This window comes from Anguilla anguilla, chromosome 12, assembly GCF_013347855.1.
Source record: "Anguilla anguilla isolate fAngAng1 chromosome 12, fAngAng1.pri, whole genome shotgun sequence".
In the NCBI taxonomy this organism is placed as follows: Eukaryota; Metazoa; Chordata; class Actinopteri; order Anguilliformes; family Anguillidae; genus Anguilla; species Anguilla anguilla.
The window spans coordinates 9,463,913-9,484,246 of NC_049212.1; the positions used below are offsets into that span (position 1 = coordinate 9,463,913).

At 46.7% G+C, this 20,334-nt stretch overlaps 2 protein-coding genes and 1 long non-coding RNA gene across 7 annotated transcripts in view; all 3 read right to left on the reverse strand.

Annotated features, from left to right (window-relative positions):
• The window catches only part of LOC118210397, a 9,341-nt gene extending 6,005 nt beyond the window's left edge, over positions 1-3,336 (reverse strand). For 2 of the 3 annotated variants that reach the window (XR_004761853.1, XR_004761851.1), the window contains exon 1: positions 1,612-3,336. This is a non-coding gene — a long non-coding RNA (uncharacterized LOC118210397). Of the gene's footprint in view, positions 1-798; positions 975-1,611 lie in introns of those variants that run through there. The other variant, XR_004761852.1, reaches the window with a different exon arrangement.
• Positions 3,337-3,658: 322 nt separating this feature from the next.
• LOC118210408 (mucin-5AC) lies at positions 3,659-6,995 on the reverse strand. 2 transcript variants are annotated; one of them, XM_035386562.1, is made up of 2 exons: positions 6,807-6,995; positions 3,659-5,985 (listed from the first exon to the last, which is right to left on the reverse strand). In XM_035386562.1, exon 2 carries the CDS (start codon positions 5,933-5,935, stop codon positions 4,145-4,147), a length of 1,791 nt encoding a protein of 596 aa, XP_035242453.1. In that variant the 5' UTR covers positions 5,936-5,985; positions 6,807-6,995; the 3' UTR covers positions 3,659-4,144. The 2 variants fall into 2 exon arrangements, with proteins under 2 accessions (XP_035242453.1, XP_035242451.1); XM_035386560.1 differs by having other exon boundaries at positions 6,802-6,994.
• Positions 6,996-10,845: 3,850 nt separating this feature from the next.
• On the reverse strand, positions 10,846-18,320 carry LOC118208915. Of its 2 annotated transcripts, XM_035383898.1 has the most exons (4): positions 18,154-18,320; positions 14,332-14,460; positions 12,062-12,558; positions 10,846-11,468 (listed from the first exon to the last, which is right to left on the reverse strand). In XM_035383898.1, the coding sequence occupies exons 3-4, from the start codon at positions 12,551-12,553 to the stop codon at positions 11,460-11,462; spliced, it is 501 nt and encodes a 166-aa protein (XP_035239789.1). In that variant the 5' UTR covers positions 12,554-12,558; positions 14,332-14,460; positions 18,154-18,320; the 3' UTR covers positions 10,846-11,459. The 2 variants fall into 2 exon arrangements, with proteins under 2 accessions (XP_035239789.1, XP_035239788.1); XM_035383897.1 differs by having other exon boundaries at positions 10,846-12,558.
• Between the last annotated feature and the right edge of the window lie 2,014 nt (positions 18,321-20,334).

Below are 20,334 nucleotides of genomic sequence, written 5' to 3' on the forward strand. Positions count from 1 at the left end.
TGCGAGTGTGTGTGAGTGCGTGCATGCGTGCGTGACTGTGTGTACGTGCGTGCGAGTGTGTGTGAGTGTGCATGAGAGCGATCGAGTGTATGTATGTGTGTGAGAGAGAGAGAATGTGTGTGTGAGTGTGATAAAAAAATGACAATGTGGTTTTTAACCAACTCAACAGCATTTCCTTTCTGGAGAAAGGGGGCAACTTCTGCTTTTCTTAGTAAGAACAGAGTGTGCTGCATTCCCCTTTAGCAGTAAGCCTGAAATGGTATTCAGTGTATGTGCTCGCCTCGTGTATTGCTATCCACTACTGACATAGAGCTGTGCCGGTGGGCGGGGCCAGGGGGCGGAGTCAGTTATCTCACAGTCCGGTGATGTGCTGCCTCCCTCTCCAGACAGGGTATGATTGACAGGGCAAGCTGTGAAACGCCTGAGTTTTGGTACGGATGCTCACAGCCCAGAATCATTGGCCCAGACCCCTCTCTGTGTTTGGTTGATTGACAGACAAAAATAAAACACGAGGTCTGTCTTTTAGGACCTTCCCTTCCCGAGACTAAATCTGGCATCTCTGACTTTTACAGAGCCCAGCCACAAACCGCACTGGGTTGTACATCCTTTATTTAAGTAACAACACAGTATTGTTCCTATAAATAACAGCATCGCTTAAGTTTTGTCCTTTCAAAACGAGCAAATTTTCTGCTGCAAGCCTGCTCTGGAAGTCTGTTCGAATGTAACGGCTGAGGTTGAAGAGGGCGTCTGCTTGGGTTTGGTTGGCGTGGGTGGTGGGCTGGGCTGGGTTGGGTTGGGTTGGGTTGGGGAGTGCGAGTCTTTCTGAATGTGTGTTGCGGAGGCGGTTGGTTTTTTTCCACTCTGAACAGACTTTGTGTGGAAATGCTGAATCTGACCCTGCTGACATTTAACTGCAGATTCCCCTGCGTTCCTTTTTCTGTGGCTTTTCGGTCACTGAGAGTGTTTCTCCTCCTCTGTGTGATTCACACACACACACACACACACACGCACAAACATTCATATAAGTATTTGCATTCACTTCCTGAAACTTCCACAGGAACACACACGTCAGCTGCAGCTCTCTCAGTCTTTGATGTGCTTGTTTACGCTCCTCTGTCTTCAGACAAGCAGAGAGGCTCTCCTTTTGTTCTCTCCCTCTCTCTCTCAAATTCAAATTCAAATTCAAAGTGCTTTATTGGCATGACAAAATTTGCATTTTTATTGCCAAAGCATGGCAAGGAACATGTGAACATGTGAAACAAAGAATTATAACAGGATAATATGATTGTATATATAGTACACGTGATATATATACATACATACATACATACATATATATACGCACATATACATGTAAACATACACATGTACATGCACATACATACATATACACATACACATACATATATATACAGATATACACATACATATACATAAACTGTTATAATTACATATTAATTTTATAACACTAACATGCTAATAACATAATAATAACAGCCAACATGTGTTGATTCTAAGCATGCGTGAGTGTGTTTGTGTGTCTGTGCGTGATGTCTGTGTGTGTGTCTGCAAACTGTAGTGTTGTGTGATGATGTTTGTTTTGTCACTCACCGTCTCTCACTTGCCGTTAGAGTTGACGAGCATGGCAGTTTTAGGGGGCTGTTGTGGTGGCGGTGGCTGGTTCTCAGCAGCAGGCCGTGGGCCGGGCCGGGTAGGGGCTGAGTGTGGCCCTGGGCTGGGCCATAGCCCTGCCTGGCTGCTCTCAGGCTGTGATAAACAGTCTGTGGTCTGCAGTGAGTCTGAGGGGTGAGCTGCTCTCACACTGAGCATCTGATCTCTGAGACCGTGGTTCTGTGTGCCTCTCTGCTCCAGTGCCTCTTTTACTTCACTCAGTTCTGCTCCTCATTTTCCTTACGGTGATCAGTTATGTTTTCTCCTAGTTGGCCAATTTTTGTACAGGTTTCCTCTTTAAATTGTGTAAATTCAGTTGTGAGTCTCTGAATACTGTCAGCCTCTGAGAGTTTGTTTTCTCTCATTTCTATTAATTCTACCTCTAGGAGGGATAGGCAGTCCCGGATGCGTTATACAGACACAGGTGTTCTGGGTGTGGCAGGGCTGTGGGCTGTCAGTGTGCTGGAGGAGGTTGGCTGAGCAGTGCTGGGCACTGTGTGTGTAGGGGAGGCCGAAACTGTTATTTTCAACTACATGTTTTAGTCTCTGAAAGTTATTTTCAAACTGCTGTAATCTACTGTCAGATCCTCTGATCATGATAGTGCCGTTGTTGTAGATATTAATTATAAATTTGGGGGTGGTGTCTAGGTATGACTGTCTCGTTGTTTTATTGCCGCCCATTTTTAAGTTTCTATCTTCTGCACGGAGAGCAGAATGCCAGGCTTCTGGGTACTCTGTGTAGAACAGCAGGGCTGATTTGACCTCTCTCTCATGTAGCACAGTAAAATCTGCTCTCAGTGTTACAGTCTCTGTTCTGGAGTCTCTCTCCGTAGCCTAGCTTTCTACTTTTTTCCCCTGTTTCACTGCTGACTTCTTCAGGGTAGGTGATTGCCAGGTTACACAAGCTCCGCCCACTATTCTGCTGTACAAATGTATCCATTTTCAACTGTCAAAAATGTCTGTTGCTTATTCACTCATAGAACTGGAGGCTAGCTGGATTAGCTACTTGACCAGTCAGATTATAAAGATTATAATTATAAAGAAACCTACCTTCCTATTTCCTTTATCCAGTTTATTTTGTTCCTGCCTGTCCTCCTGTCTCTTTTTTGTTTTTGAGATGTCCTTTTATTGTGGTTTTCTGCATTTTATCCCACTTCTCCTGTTGTGGCAATTGACAGTTCTGTGGCAGTTGGTTAGCTAGCTAGCTATGTTTTTTCCTTTTTTTTGTTTGGCTGGTACGGTCCCCTTTAAAGTTAAAGGTATTCAAGTTGTTCCTGAGTTTTTTAGATTTAATTTATGATATTACTTTTCATTGTACGTAACTAAAAAACAACAAAATTCAATGAAAGTTTAGCAGATCATAATCATGAGCTCTCTCTCTCTCTCTCCCTCTCTCTTTCTCTCTTTCTCTGGTTTCTCTGTTTTCTGTTTCTTGCTTTCTGTCTCTGTCTCTCCACCTCTTCCTTCCTCTACCCCCCTCCCCCCTCCCTGGCTCTGTGTGGTTGTAATTGGGGAAAGGCCAGGCTGGGTCCAGTGGCGAGCCATTCTCCTCTCTCCATTAGTTTTAATGCGGAGCTCTCCGTCCCCACGACTGGTTAACGGGCTGGCCTGTGAGCAGCTGGGCTCCCCAGGCCCCTGGGTGTGATGATTTAATTGGTCACCTGTGCCCCCTGTGTACCCCCCTAGTCCATCAGACATAACTCCTCAACCCCCCCCCCCCCCCCCTCCCTCCCCAACACACACACACACCCCATCGCCATGGCCACGCTCCTGTTCTGAGCTTGGAGGGCATTAGTGGAATTGCAGCGCCTGCACACAAACACACACACGCACGCACACACACACTACTCTGCTGCATTGTATGAGTCTGCCTGTTTAATGGCTGCCCCAGTGAAAACCTATACACAATAAACAATGAAGCTATCATTACCTTTGCTGATTTAACCTCCACCTATGCCAGTTTTGCTGAAAAAGAGTATATTTCCAATTTGTGAATGCATTGGGTATATTTTAATGGTCATACGAAAGAATCTCAGTTATGGATATCACCATAAAGCACTCAAAAAATAAGAAAGAAAAACATTCAGGTCTATTAAAGAAATTGCAAGCGAGCAAGTTAATTTCTTAAAGAAATTGCGAGCGAGCAAGTTAAATTCCCACAAGGTAGGCTGGGACATATCAGAGTTGCATTCTAGCGTCACACAAGAGAATCATAATTTGTCCTTCTGAGTCACTGACAGGAACAAAGTGAACCTTCTGATGGGCGTGGCCTCGATGGGCAGAACGCGGGCTGTTGTTCCCATTGGCCACTACCCTAAAACAATCTCATTCCGTGGCAGGTGGGCGGGTATGTGGGCACTGCAGGTGCTGGATCGCTGATCTGCATCGGTTTTGTTTCTGTATTGCGGTGAGAGTGATTTTCAGGCTCAGCTGCTGGCTTCTCACCTATTGCCATGGCAGCGATGGCGGTCCACTATGTGGAGGAGGGTAGAGGTGGCGGGGGGGGCGGGACAAAGGGTATCTCGCTCGGCGGGGGAGGAGGAATGTCCGTCTCACTGGCTGGGGGACCCAGGTCAACTTCCTGCAGAACAAGAGCAGGAGGAGGGACCAGGTGGTTTTCGTCCAATTGGGGAGGAGGGGGTGTGGCTTCAGAAGGGGCTGGGTCTGGACTGATGTCTTCCAACTGGGCAGGGGGCGGGGGCGGGGCCAATGCCTGCTCTGCAGAGGGAGAGCCAGATGTGGAGATGGTGGTGTCATCCTGGGTCTGAATCTGGTTCTGATTCAGTTCCTGGTTCTTTTCCTGGTCTTTGTTCGGTTCCTGGTTCTGGTCTTTGTCCTGGTCCTTGTCCTTGTCATTGTCCTGGTCCTGGTCCTGGTCCTGGTCCTGGTCCTGGTTCTGGTTCTGGTTCTGATCTGGTGCTATTCCATTGCCGGACCCCAGCTTTGTCTCCTCAGGTCTCCCGAAGGTGCTCCCCTGCGTGATGTCGGTCATCAGCATCTGCTCGTCGACCTCCTTCAGGTGCGAGAGCCGGCGGGAGAGCCCGTGGGGGAAGAAGCCGGTCAGAGAGATGCGCTTGGACTCCCGCGGCCCGTCCTCTGCGCTCTCGTCCGCCATGAGCCGGGGCTGGCGGCCGACGCCGCCGCTGCCGTCCAGGAACGGCGTGGGGCCCGCCCAGGCGGTGTTGTTCATCTGCCTCTGCCGATGGCGACGCTTCCTGACCAGGATGAACGCGATGCAGATCAGCATCACCACCAGGGCCCCGCCCACCAACCCCGCCACCGCCGGCCCGCCACTGGAGCCGCCAGAGCTGCTGGAGTTGCCGGAGCCGCTGGAGCCGCCGGAGCCGCCAGAGCCGCCGGAGCCGCCGGAGCCGCCGGAGGGTTCAGATGTCTTCTTCGGGTTGGTTATGGGGGCCGGAGGGCCTGGGGCAGTTGCCGAGGCAGTTGATGGCGTCACAATGGTGGTGGTCGTAGGGGTGACACTGGGAGTCGGGGAAGGGGGAGGAGTCATGTGTTTGGTGGTTTTCAAGATAGCGGTTGAGACCTGGAGGGTGTCTGTTTTTGGAGTTTGTTTGGTGGAGCCAGCGAGGCCAGTTGAGGCAGGTTGGGCAGTGGGTGCGACGTATTTGGTGAGGGTCTGCACTGTGGGGGTGAAGGTTTTTGGTATGACCTTGGCAGTGGTCTGTTCCAGTCTTGCTGTTGTGAGCTGGGTGGCCGAAGGTCTTGATGTGGTGTGGTCCGCTGACTCAGGAGAACCGTTTGGGTTCAGGGTGGTCCCAATTGTTTCTCCCAAGAACTCCTGGGAAAGCCTGGGTTGGGTGACTTTCTGGTGTACCTCTGCTTTGGTAGGAGATGATGGGCTTCCCACCCGAAGGGTCGTTAATCCCAAGCTGGGGGGCGTGGTTACTTCTCCCGGTAACGCCCCAGTGCTCCTCCTCATCCGTCCGTCAGAGGCCGCCACTGTGAGCCTCGTGGAGAACTTCGCCGGCTCCGCGGATGTCGCTGATATCTCCGGGGTAAGTGGCGATGCGGGCTGCTGGGGAGCGGTCGGTCCCCGTCCTGTTGCGGGCAGGGTCGCAGTGGGGTGCAGGTCGCGTTCTGACCCTGTGAACTGGAGCAGACGTCTGCCTCGACCCGCAGCTGACCTCAGTGAGTCAGCCGCGGGGCGGTCGAAAGATGGGACTGCGCCCACGGTCGTTACGCCGTTCAGTGCGAACGCAAACACCCATAGCGGGAACAGCAACTGGTGGAAGCTCCGCCCCATTTTAGCGAACGCTACTTTGTGCTCGGAAGTACAACAGGGCTTTGGTGACTCTGGAAAAAAGAAGATGAACAAGAGAGGAAGGAAATCACCATAGATATCATTGTCATGCTTGTTTCAACATTGGACTGACGAAGCATGCTCAAAGCACAATGATGATTGATGTAATGTGCAATGATCCACAATGACGTTTCAAGTCACTGAGTCACAGAGCATTTCTGCACTGGAGATAAATCTTGTGCAACAAAAAACCCATGCACGCACGCACACACACACACACACACACACACACACACAGTCTGAATGCATATAGTTCACTGAAATTTGTGCTAACACCTTACATTGAACTTGGATAAAATAAATACACTTTTTACAGTTCTTGCTTAGCTCTCTAGCTGAGAGTGCGTTCGCCATTATATCAGTGTCATTCAGTTGCCATGCAAACATCTCTGTGGTTCTATAGAACTGTGTCCTGTGGACACACGGAAAATGTGCAATGAAGCATTTCCTTGCTAAATGACAGCAGAGGTATTTATCAGCTCAAACTGAGAATGAGAAATTAAGAAACGGAACTTTTGAAGAACAGTGACATTAGGGCTCTGTTGCTAATATCTGTTGCTTTATTCAGCTTTATATCAAACCAGAGAAGCCTAGTTGTAATGCTAAAGTAACCCTGAAGAAGTCTTTGGTACAAAAGTGTTCATTTTTGTGACGCAGCTTTGCCGATACAAGAATCTGGATCTGAAGCGTGTTCATACCAGCCACATCAGACTAACCCACTCAAAGCACACCTCTCCGTCAGCTTTCATTCACGGGCATTTAAAAAAAAAAAAAAAAAATTTTTGGAGGGAAAACAGGGTGTAACTCACCGTACCGTGTTCACCCGTCCGGTCCGAGCATTCCCGCGGTCTGCGCGTGAGTCCTGAGTCCAGTGGGCCCCGGGGTTGGAGGATAGGGGCGCACGCTGCTCTGCCCGGGTGCGAGGTGGCCGTCTGTCGAAAGAAAAGCGGAAGCGCGAAGCTCTCTCTTCAGGCGGCAGGAAGTCAGAGCTGTGAAAACGGGTCTGCTGATGGAGGCTGTGTGCCGAGCGGCGGTCGGGAGGAAACAGTTGGTTACACCACAGAAAAAAAGAAAAACTAAAAACGCTTGTCCTTGAGGAAGGAAACCGGTGTGTGGCGTAGGTCTGTGTGTGTGTGTGTGTGAGTGTGGAGTATGTGTGTGTGCAAGCGAGTTGTGTGTGCGTGTAGGGTGTGTAGTGTGTGTGTGCGTGTGTGTGCGTGCGAGTGTGTGCGTGCAGTGTGTGGGAGTATGTGTGTGTGTGTATGTGTGTGCGTGAGTGTGTAGTGTGTGTGTGTCTGTGCGTACATGTGCATACATTTTATATTTGGTGGTTGGGAAGAGGCCAGCATTTCAAGGTTTTGTCCCTCAAAACGTGCAGGGGATGAATGAAGCAAACAGTGACGCTCTCCCCACCCATTTTTAAATGTTGTATATACATTTAGGATTTCCCTCCATGTGTTTCTTTTTTATGTGAAAAAGCTGACTTATGGTTCTCCTTATTATTTCTTATTCTTCTTATTCTTAGTCATTGTTCTGTACGCTACAGCCAGACCTGCCAAATTTGGCCAGTGACTTCATCTAGTATGGGACCGAGTTGCTTATGCTTTTTGTGTCAATAGCTCGAATATTTTTTGAGATCAGTCAAAATAATCACAGTCGGGCCCCTGCAGCTGCCACAGATACAGACTGTCTCTCCTGAAAACATTCTGGACAAAGTCTCTGGCAAGGCGAGTACTGTTAGCAAGATCACTGCGAGATCAACCCAAGCTAATATTCGTCAGTTTTCTGTTCGCAGAAAATAACTAAACTACCAAAACATCTACCACTAGTGCAAGAACTAACAACTGAACAACTACTACTAGTACAATCATTACAACTACTCTGTTTGTACTAGTACTGCTATCATGCTATCTGCTCTTCAGGACAACTTGAAGTTTATCTTCAAACTTTCCTTTTGAAGTTGCTGATTAAGTGATTGATGAACCAATATTGGTCCATTTCGCTCAGTGACACTAAAGTGTGGTTGGCTCGTATGAGGAGCGAATAGTCTAGCTCTGGCAGTTAGACTAGCGTGGTGTCCTCTAGTCTTTCTCACACTAAAGAGAGAAGTGTGAAAGGTGCCGAAGATCTGTCGCTCGATCATTTTGGTGTTGCACAAAATGGCTTCTCCTTGACCTGCCGCGCTGTTGCACATCTGTGTGATCTCAAATGATAATCATGCTTTCATTTGAGAACATATGCCTTTCGCACACAAACCTTCTTTTTTTCCCCCTGTTTCTATTGCTCAGATTTTATTTTTGGTCTTTTTTTTTTAAACGATTGGGTCTTGCTCCTGGTTGCCTGGGACACCTGTGACCTTTTTGGATATTCAGTACGTTGATCCTCCCGCGCTGCAGAGGCCGTACTTCCTCTCTCGTGCCCGCAAGGAAGTGCCACCGGCTCTGACACGCCGCCATTTAGCGCCCACCGCTGGGAGCTCTTTCAGAGCTGCCTCCTCTCTGGCCACGGGCCCAGGCTGAGTGGCGGAGAGTGAACAGAGACGCGTTCCACCTGCTGGACATGTTGAGTCAGTGCAGCGCAGAGCCGGGCTGCTGCCATAAATGCTGTATGCCATAAAGCAGGCCTGCCCAACCCTGTTCCTGGAGATCTACCGTCCTGTAGGTTTTCACTCCGACCCTAACAAAGCCACACCTCATCCAACAGCTAGAGCAGGCCTGCCCAATCCTGTTCCTGGAGATCTACCGTCCTGTAGGTTTTCACTCCGACCCTAACAAAGCCACACCTCACTCATCGGCTAGACATCTTGTTGAGCTGCTAAATAATGACGTCAGGGGTGTCAAATTAGGGTCGAAATGAAGACTTAAAAGGATGGCAAATGCTGTTTATAATTTTGTTAATTTTTGCCTTAGATGATTTTTCTCTGATTTTTGACTTTTAAAGGAATGTGTTTTAGTTCTTTTTTAAAAAAGAAACAATAAAGACAAGTACAGGATGGTAGATCTCCAGAAACAGGATTGGGCAGCCCTGCTTTCTGCAGTTGATTAGGGCCACAGACATCCGCGGGCCGCACAATTCCGGTTTTAAATGTTTTTTAATTCTTTTTTTTTCAGGGTCATTTTAATTGTGCAGCATTCAGGGGGTGCCAGTAGATTTTGCGGGAGCAGTTGTTCTTGCGCTGGTTCCTCGTTCCGCGATCGCTGACAAATCATTTTTATTTCGACACGAATGGGATTGGTTATAGTTCAATTGACACAGTTAGAGTTGAATTAACACCGGACATTTTACTGTCTAGGCTCTGAGTGAATCCTCTCATAGCGCAGGGTTTGAATGGATCATGTGAATCTGATGGTGGCTGTTATGACCCCAGCTCAAAAGAGTCAAACACAAAATGAGATTGATTACAAGTGGCTTTATTACAAGTATTAAAAATGCAAAGAGCAAAGTAAAGAAAAAAGGGGAAACGTGGTAGTTAGTATGACACTGATCTCCCAGCATCCTCCTGGTTGAAGGGGGGGGAGGGGGGGGGGGCGGTGATGATGCAGAACAGGCTCTTTTATAAAGCTCCCACCAGGTGCTTCTGATCAGCAATCGCAGCTGATTGGCCACACCCACATAGGCACACCTGAAACCTGAAACTAAGCAGATGCAGTAAGACAGGCCCTGTCAAGGACACAACAGTAGCGCAGGTCTTCACTGGATTGTGTGGGAATGTAGGGCGGGAGTGACTCTTTTGGTGCTATGTAGGCCTAGACAGAATCTTATGACAGTAGAGGCGTAGAGTGAATGCTGTAGCAATGTAGGCCAGTAGTGAATCATTTGTATCCAAGGAACTCTCCTTCAGGGGACAAACAAGTTTTTACTTCCTCTATTTCTGTTTACAATTTGTGTTTTAAAAGAATATTTCAGCTGGACAGAGACTACAGAAGTTTGTAAAAAAATCTTTAAAACATAAAATTATTGTATTGACAAAATATAGGAAGAGTTAGTTTTGTTCTTATTTCAACAAATAAAGCAAACAGTTAAATCTAATTTGAATTTTGAACATAAGTTTAATTGAAATGTTTTTTTTTTTGTTGCTGTCTGTGCTGTATAAAATGTATATAGAAAGCTAATAAGCTAGCGAAAGGAATTTCCCAACTGAATTTCTTCATCTCTCCTTCATCTTTTTGTGTTTGCAAAGTAAGATTGTGTTTCTGCACACTCAAGAAAAAAGAAAATAATTATTTCGTTGAAGATGATATATTTACATGACAAATTTCCAACCAATTTAGACAGGTAACCCTAACTAAAGCTGAGTGGTTTCATTATAATAAAATCCCATAAATCCAAAATATTTGAAGCACATAGTTCATAGGATTTGTGCTTGATTTACACCAGGGGTCTTCAGGGACAAATCATTGTGTGTTTTCCAAACTTCCCTGTGGTGTGAAAGGGGGCGACATAGCTCAGGAGGTAAGAGCGTTTGTCTGGCAGTCGGTGGGTTGCCGGTTCGATCCCCCGCCCTGGGCGTGTCGAAGTGGCCCTGAGCAAGACACCTAACCCATAATTGCTCCCAACGAGCTGATTGGTACCTTGCATGGCAGCCTTTCAGGCGTGTGAGTATGTGTGTGAATGGGTGAATGAGAGGCATCAATTGTATATAAATGCTTTAGGCTATATAAGGCTATATAAATGCAGTCCATTTACCAAAGGGCCTTTTTCAACGATGCACAAAGATCAGTTAGGAGTTGTGGGCAATTCTATAAGAGTTCTGGGGAAAATTATGTATAACAGGAAATGAAGAATTGCCTGTTTTCCGCTGCATGTTCCACCACCCTCTTCACCAGCAGGGTAAGAAGGAGACCAGGAGGAAGTCATTAGAAGCATAAGTCTTTATTTTTTAACTTTTTTGAACAAAATTCACAGCTTTTTTTTTTCTTATAAACATGACATTTCAGTTGAAACGGTTAAAGCATGGTATGAACGTTTATAAGTATGTACTGTTCATACATTATGGGCACATCCTAAGACGATAGATTGAAACAAGATTTCCACAGTAAGCTTCACCTTCTTCAAAACCATCAATACTTTAAAAGAAATCACTCACACACATCCCACGGCCATTGTTTTCAGTAATATAGTATTACGTTGTTGCAGCTATCAGATAATAGCTTTGGACGTCCATTTGATAATGATACCCAATTGTTCACAAAAGTGTTGTGGAAATGTTTCATTTTTATGTAATAATTTTTATTGGCAGTGCTGTACAGCACAGGTTTACACAGGAGGCCAACCTGGCCGCTAACTCCCACTACGGCTAACAATAACTTTGAAAAATGTCGGTCGTAAAACGCAGGAATGATTCCACATTGTTTCCGTGAGATTAAAACAAGAAAAGCAAAGCACGCTGTGTAATAAAACCAGGTATCCAGATGTTAAGTGTGTAACTACAGGGAGTTAATTGTCACAGGAACTGGATGGAAAAAGATTACAATACCTAAAGTGACAGAAAAAAAAACCATTAGGCCTGTTCAAACCTGGCTGGTATATGGCTGCAGAATGCAAGTTCTTAGCTTTATACAATAGTAAGTACAGTATAAGTAGTCCATTTCACAAATGGAAGTTCATCTATGCAGGAGCCCCAGTTACAGTGCAGTTTTAAGCAGATTTAAATGTGCCTGCATTTGGCACAGAATATTGGGGAAAGAAACAGGACATAAATCAAACAACCAATTAGAATTTTAAAAGCCTCTCCAAGTATCGAAAATCCCTGAACTGTGTAAAGGCAAGTGAATGGTTTTTGGGGAGGAACGCCATGAAACGGAAGCCATTGACGAAAGCAGTGGTGATGGTAACCCCATTCTCCATCTCATGGAGTTGAACATGGTCATTAGGCCCCTGCCCCTCCCACCATCGTTACCACGGACGCAGCTATACTACCACGAGAACCTCAACGTCCTCCTTGGAGGAGCCGGCAGGAGAGGCCACGGATTGGCTGGCCGTGCCGGTCTGGGCGGAGCCGTCCCTGGACGCCTCCCCGTTTCCAGACTCCCCCCGGCCTACCCCTCCTGTCTCCTCCGTCTGCCTCACCTCCTCCATCCTGACGCCGTCGTCTGCGTGTCCGTCGCCGACCGCCTCCCTGGATCCCGACCTGGACCCGCCCCGGGAGGCGCTGGGGTAGCCCATCCCGCTCACCAGGTCCACGTTGCTCCGGGAGGGTCGCGACCCGCCGACCTGCCGCTTCAGCTGCCTCACCCGCAGAGCCAGGGTCACCGTGGAGACCACAAAGGCGAAGGCCAGCCCAGCTAAGCCCATCGCCACCATCGCCTCCCACTTTGCCCACGGGAAGTCACTTCCGGGGTTATTGGTGTCAGACGAGGAGTTAGAGGTTGCGGACTTGGTTGTTTTTATCGTGTTAGGGGATGGCTTGGCGGTGGCGGTGCTGCTGACTGTGTCCTCGGGTACATTTGTAACTTTGGGTGTCGGGGCTGTGGCTGCCTCATCCGATGCCCACACATTAATGGACGCTCCCAGGAGCAGCAGCACACACCAGAGGAGATGGCAGATCTGGCGACCCTCCATTGGCTCTGCAAGAGATGTTTAGTAGAAATGGCTCACTATGATAATTTATTATCATATAATTTTTTTTTATTTATTCATAGCAAAAATCAGTTTTTCAGAGCCAAAAACTGGAATATTCTTGAATGGCTAAGTCAATCATTCGACTGAAATCAACTTGAAAATGCATTTCACTTGCTGAAGACTAGACTGAAGGCACAAAATCCCCTGAAACAAACAGGAACTGAAGATGGCTGCAGTGCAGGCCTGGCAGAGCATCACAAGGGACAATATTCAACATCTGGTGTTGTTTGTGGGTCGCAGACTTCAGGCAGCCATAAAATGCAAAGGATTTCTTACCAAGTACTAAAATATGATGACTTCATTTCAGATTATGTTAATTTGACCAATTACTTTTGGCCCCCTAAAAATGGGGGAGTATGTATAAAAAGGACTGTAACAACGACCATTGGATATGGATTTAAATGCCCTTTAATTTTTTAAAGCTGACAGTCTACACTCATTGTTTCACTTCAAGTCTAATGTGCTGGTGTACAGAGCCAAAACAAGAAAAATTGTGTCACTGTCTAAATACGGACTGCAATGTATGTACGCAAATACACATACGCATATTCTTTTGCAGGAAGTCGAACTCATTTCGAGGATGCCCAACATATGGCCAGAAAATGATTCAGTGTTGTGCAATGTGATATTTATGTTTGTGCATTTTTGGTGCATCATAAAAAGCAGGATTCAGTACTGAGCTTCACTATTTTGTGTAAAATTTCTAAGGCGGCATATTTGGTTGTTAACTGCTTATTTTTTATTACTCTCTCCCACCTTTAATACTGATGTTGTGGCAATTCCAGGTATACATATGCACAGACTGTCTGCACAAAATTCAGCGATTATTTTTACAGACAAATTTTTAAACGGGGTGGGGGGTTTGGCTTCTCTGATATCAGTTTTATTTCCAGTTATTATGCTGTCTGAAGGAATATCAAAGGGACCAAATTTATTTTAGGCTGCATACTTTTCTGTCCCATGAATTAAGGCAGCACTGAACTATCATATCCCAAGATATCTCATCAATTTATATTGAAAATGGATATGAAACAAGTCTGTAAAACTTCCACCTTCTAGTAGTTTCTACTCCGAGATATCAAAAATATGAAATATATATTTTTTAAAAATCAATGGAAATTACTTCACCTTAGGAATTTGGTCATTAGAAAGCTGTTATTTCTGTAACATTTTAAAATGTACTCTTTTCATAGATCTTAATATTTGATTTCATTCTCTTTATAACCACACTGAAACGTGAGGTCGATTGGGGAGATACAGAAATGCAGAAGTACAATATTAATTAACAGACTTTAATGCAGATTTCCCCCAGATGGCGATAATACAGAAATGGCCTAAAGTTTGACTTTCCATAAATAAAAACTTATTTACCCTTTCAATAATTACTAATAATGTTTTAATTGGTCTCTTTATGCTTCGTGCTGAACCTATGATTGGCTCTGGGAGTGGCTCCTTTCTCTATTCAGGTAGACAAGGTTGTACCGGGTAAATTAAAGCAAACATGCTAATGCTGACATTGTCTGAAACCGAAAATTGAATGGTTTGTCAAGCTTTCACTGCCGTTTTGAAAGCCCCCAATAGAAAGTGCACTACCATGCCGACTGTGGCCCCCACTTGCCCTGTTTTGTCACGTCCCCCTCCCCGCGCCGTGGTGGATGCGACATCCCAGCTCCAGGAGCGGGTGCCTTTTCCGCACAGGTAGCCGAGGCTGTACCTACCTGAGTGGACGCGGTGGGCAGGATGTCGGGGGGCGAATGGAGCAGCACCGGTTGAGAGGGGTCTGGGCAGGCCGTCGAGCCGCAGGTGAGGGGTCGCCTGGTCACGGGTGCGAGGGTAGGGTGCTTCTTCTGGTGCGTGATTCGAGAGGAGAGAGAAGAGGGGGCTTTTGAGAGGGACTGGGACTATAGTTTGCACTTCCTGCCCTGGCCCCTCCCCCCCTCCTCCTCCTGAGTTATTTTGGGGGCTTTGCGGGTTCCTGTGCAGCACAGATGTCTGCTTTATGATTGTCATGATGGGGAAGGGTGGGGGTTTGGCGGGGCAGGTAACATGAGAGAGTTGAAGGTGTGAAACATTGAAAGGACGTGGCGGTGGCGGGGGTGCTGGGGGGGGTATGCAGGGGAGGTTGGGGGTAGGAGGGGGTGGGGAGGTAGGTGGTGCAATTAGACCAGACAGGTAAATTAAAGCAAATATTCTAATGCTGACATTCTGAAACCATTTTTAAAATGAAGTAGCCTGCCAAGCTTTCACGGCTGTTTGAAAGCCCCCAATGGAAAATGCATTTCCATGCCAACTGTGACCTCCACTTGTTTAGTCAGAGACCCCCTCCCCATGCCGTGGCAAAAGTGAAATCTTTGCCATTTCCCTGCCTCATAAACACCCCGCCCTTGGCAATGCAGGCCACTTGTGGGCCCTCAGTGGACCTGCTGACTGAAGCTGTCCAATCCCCTGGCTGGGCCTGCATTCGGTGCCAGACCATGTGACCCATCTGTGCCATTGAGCAGTGCCTTAACAAGATGAGCCACCCAACAGCCCAGCAGATTTGTTATTTGCTCAGTATTTTTTATTTATTATTATTATTTATTTTCACTGAGTGCAACTGTTATCTACTCCAGTGCTTTTGTAGTGCGAGCCAGTCAATTCTCTTTTCAGAAAGGTAAAATTCAGTTATTTATGAAGCAATGCACTCTTTTTTAACTGACTCTGCTTGATGTAGTCTATGCTATAAATGTGTTCCAAACCTGTCATATTTCTGGGTTCATTCTTAGTTTTGTTTTTAGTTTAAAAAAAAGATTAGTTTTATTAGTTTTTTGTGTAGGGGCGGTGCTGCTGAATTCAACAGAAAGGTAAAGGGGGAAATATTATTGGGTATCATAGGAGTTTCTTTGAAAGCCGTGGAGCTTTCATCACACAAAAGCCTATCCTGCTCACTTTCATTCCTACCACAAAATGTCAATCGAGAGTTGTGGTTAGGGTAAAAGCTGATCCATTGGTTTCCTTAGTGAGTGAGTGTGTGAGTGAGTGAGGGAGTTAGGGAGTGAATGAGTGAATGAGTGAGTGAGTGAGAGAGTGAGGGAGGGAGGGAGGGAGGGAGGGACGCACGCACACAAGCACGCAGAGAAAACTGGCTGACAGTTGGGAGAGATATTGCATCACACCACCATGGCAGCAATGGTGATTAGGCGGCTGAATTTTAGCCATCAGACTGAAATCGGAGGAAGCAAAATTTGCGCTCCAGATGAGGTGGTTTTGAGATTGATGAACTGAAGTCCCCGTCTGTTTGCATGTCCCACAGGGGCACAAAGAAGTTCCTGTAGCTGTGACATAAGTTTCTGTAGCTGAGACAGAACTTCCTGTACCTGTGACAGAACTTCCTGCAGCTGTGACAGGGGTTCCGGTAGCTGAGACAGAAGTTTCTGTAGCTGTGACAGGAGTTCCTGTAGCTGTGGCAATGAGTTCCTGTAGCTATAATAGAACTTCCTGTAGCTGTGACAAGAGTTCCTGTAGCTGTGACAGAAGTTCCTGTAGCTGTGACAGGAGTTCCTGTAGCTGAGACAGAACTTCCTGTACCTGTGACAGAACTTCCTGCAGCTGTGACAGGAGTTCCTGTAGCTGTGACAGGGGCACAGCACAGCACTGCGCAGAAAATTTCTAATGAAGACCTGACACAGAACTCTCCTTCTCCAGGACAGAGTGTCCTCTTTCAATTCCTCCCTCCCAAATCTCTCTCCCCCCTCCCACTGTCTTAGAAAATAGGACGGGCGTACATGACCATCATCTTAACCAAAAAAGAGCACAGGATGAAAAACAGTGGCCTGCACTGCAGAGGGAGAGAGAGGGGGGAGGGAGAAGAGGGAGAGAGAGAGGGGGCAGGACTGATGAGAGGCCTACTTTTACTTTCTCTGTGAAAACAACAGCACTGCTGGAGTTTACTATATAAAACTTTTAAGGGAGAGGGAAAAAAAAAGAAAAAAAGAAAGCATTTTAGCATCAAAATTGAAGTCCACGGTTAGGGATTTTGGAGTTTTGGTTTTCATCAGTATCACAGACTGCGGGTTTTGGAGGCTATTGTTCTTTCTCCTCCTACATCCCCTGTTCTTTCTCCTCCTCTGTCCCCCTCTACCCCACAGAGAGCAGACCTGTTGGCTGTGGAGTTGCACATTTTTATGAAGACCACAAATAGCTCCATTAAAGCAAGATGCTGTCCAATGATGTAAAACTAGTGTGCTACAAGGTGAGTACATACACACACAGGCCCACCTAAACACTCACACGCCCTTATACACTCTTACATAAGCTCATACATACATTTACACTCTTACATACATTCATACATACTTATAAATACCTATACACACTTACATAGACTCATACATACATTTACACACTTACACATTCATACATACGTATAAATACCTATACACACTTACATAGACTCATACACACATTTACACACTTACACACATTTATACATGCTTTTAAATACCTCTACACACTTACATATGCCCATACATGTATTTACACACTTACACACATTTATACATACTTAAAAATACTTATGCACACTTTCACACACATACACGCCTATGAATATATAAATTCATAAGCGCATGCACACGCACTCACTGCCCCTTGTCTTTCCCATGTATGCTCCCACACTTATACACTCCATACTTATACACTTGCACACTCGCATGCCCTTAAATGCTTAAACGTGCACACTTACGTGCGCTCGCTCACCTTAACACACACAGACGCAGACGCATACGCTCACACACACATTCGCTCCAGGCAAACGCACACAGGCCCCCCGTTGAGCCCCCGTGCTGGGACGGGTCTACGGGCGAGTCTCAGCTGTCACGTCCTCCATCGGTGCCTGAGCCACTCCAAATAGCCGCCATCCTTTCCGAACTGTAAAACCCCGCAGTCCCCTCGCAGCCGTAAGGACGCGAAGCCCGTCTGAGCGCCACCGCTGCCGCCCGGCAGAACAGCTGCGTGTGCAGCGCCACATTAGTGCTCAGCGCCACATTAGCGCTCAGCGCCACATTAGCGCTCAGCGCACATTAGCGCTCAGCGCCACATTAGTGCTCAGCGCCACATTAGTGCTCAGCGCCACATTAGCGCTCAGCGTCACATTAGCGCTCAGCGCACATTAGCGCTCAGCGCTACATTAGCGCTCAGCGCCACATTAGTGCTCAGCGCCACATTAGTGCTCAGCGCCACATTAGCGCTCAGCGCCACATTACTGCTCAGCGCCACATTAGCGCTCAGCGCTACATTAGCGCTCAGCGCCACATTAGCGCTCAGCGCCACATTAGTGCTCAGCGCTACATTAGTGCTCAGCGCCACATCGCTGAGTTGGCTAAAAGAGCGGTTAACGAAGCAGTTTAGCGTTCGCCCTCTCCTGTTCCTACGACCCCGCGTATTGTCACGCTGCCATGTTTTGTGTCTATAAAAACATTTGAACATAAACCGAATTAGTCCACGGAGCTGAACCGCACTCAGACCGTGTTCCGACCGTGCTCGAGCAAAGCAGAACTTACCGGTTTCAGTGAGAATATCTCTCTGTGTTCCCTTCAAGCATTTCTCTGCAATTCCCTAATGCTCTTATCATAAATCAAATGGCAAATTAATCAATTCCACTCCGAACACCCCTCTCACTCTCTCTCTCTCTCTCACTCTCTCTTTCTCTCTCTCTCTCTCTCTCTCTATCTCTTTTTCTCTCTGTATCTCACTCTCTCTCTCTCTCTCTCTATCAGTCACTCTTTCTCTCTCTCTCTCTCTCTCTCTCTCTGCCACACACTCGCACACACGCACGCATTAAAACTTGCAGACTCTCTCTCTCACACAGCCGTACACACGGTCACGGTGGCGGTGAGGAGGGCTCTCCCGCTCAGCGAATGGCTCGGCTGAGGCCTGATTGTTTCAGCCGTCGTCAATAGTGCCAAGTCGTTCCACTCCAGAGGAGAACAGAGTAATCGAGAAAGTGTCACAAGTCGCTCGTGTCAGGCTTAGCGCTCTCTCTCTCTCTCTCTCTCTCTCTCTCTCTCTCTCTCTCTCTTTTTTCCCACCCCACTACATCAGCGTCGGGGCTTTGTGTTCGCTGCGCCACGCTCAGTGCCCGCAGCTGAGATCCCGGCGTGTCAGAGAGAGGCCAGCCAGCGGGCACAATGGGCACCTTTGTGAGATCCTGCTCAGACCCCCCCCATCTTCAGAGAGAAGAAAGATGTCATTTTTAAGGATGTCACGTCACAGACTGGTCTTCTCTTAGCTTAGCTTTGCTTATATTGGATATGTACTTATATTGGATGTGTACGTATGCACATGTATATGCAAACATATGTGAAGGTAAGTATAAATGATATTGGAATGATAGGAGCCACCAGGTGGATCTGAGTCTGAGATAACAATCATGCTTTTATTAGGACAGAGTTCGTCATCAGACCAGAATGCAACCTGACCTAAACAGTCGAGAATGCCCAAAGCCCATTCTCCATGCTCAACATTCTATCTATGTTCATGCACATTCTAAACACGCACACACACACACAGCATTTTGGGTAATGCTACTGTGATGTCACAGGACCACAAGGAACAGCAGTGCACTTTGCACTTCGGTGATAGGCTGTCCTTTCCTCGCTGTGCTTCGCTCCCTGGTAGTCTTCCAGAATGAAGAGGAAGTTCTACAGGAGTACTGCCCAACAGGCCATCTGTCCCTTTGGTCCTTATGAACTTTGGCTTTGTCACTAGAGGGCCGCATGGCCCGTTTGTATGGGGTAACTCTCACCCTTGGAGGTACGTTCAGATGCCAGACTCCCCAAACACCACTGCCAGCAGGTCCCGTTGGGTTGTGCAATAGTTCCCCATTACACACTGTTAGAAACCGTATTATAAACCATTACACTGTCCATATTATAAACCATTACACTGTCCTTATTATAAACCATTACACTGTCCTTATTATAAACCATTACACTGCCCATATTATAAACCATTACACTGTCCTTATTATAAACCATTACACTGCCCATATTATAAACCATTACACTGTCCTTATTGTAAACCAATACACTGCCCATATTATAAACCATTACACTGTCCTTATTATAAACCAATACACTGCCCATATTATAAACCAATACACTGCCCATATTATAAACCAATACACTGTCCATATTATAAACCATTACACTGTCCTTATTATAAACAATACACTGCCCATATTATAAACCAATACACTGCCCATATTATAAACCAATACACTGTCCTTATTATAAACCAATACACACTATCTGTACTGCACATCACAACTGTTCCCTTTTCACAACCGTTTTCCTGTACTATAACACTTAAGCACAGAATAGCCTACGCACTCACTATGACACAACCAGCCAGACTCTAAATGAGGCAGGGAATTTCCTAATTCTGAAAGCGTTACAACAGCCTTGGGTAGGAAGCTTTCGGTGTAAAAGCTCTTTCGTGAACAACTGCAGGACAGAGAGACAGGCGAAAGGTGTAAAAGTTTCACTGCGATCGTTGGAATGCACGCGCCATTCCAAGTTTCTATGGTCCTGCCTCCACGTGCGGACAGGAAGTCTGTTTCTCTCAGTGTCTCTCGCTGCATCTGTCTCTGATGGGAAGTGAGAGTGAATCTGCTGAGAAAGTATCGAAAAGGAAAACGCGGTCCGTAAATTTGACTGGCAAATGACTCTGCATTAACACCC

What these genes read in the sequence shown, in the direction of transcription:
- LOC118210408 (XM_035386562.1), bottom strand. Translation starts at nt 5,935, where the DNA reads ATGGGGCGGAGCTTCCACCAGTTGCTGTTCCCGCTATGGGTGTTTGCG.
- LOC118208915 (XM_035383897.1), bottom strand. Translation starts at nt 12,553, where the DNA reads ATGGAGGGTCGCCAGATCTGCCATCTCCTCTGGTGTGTGCTGCTGCTC.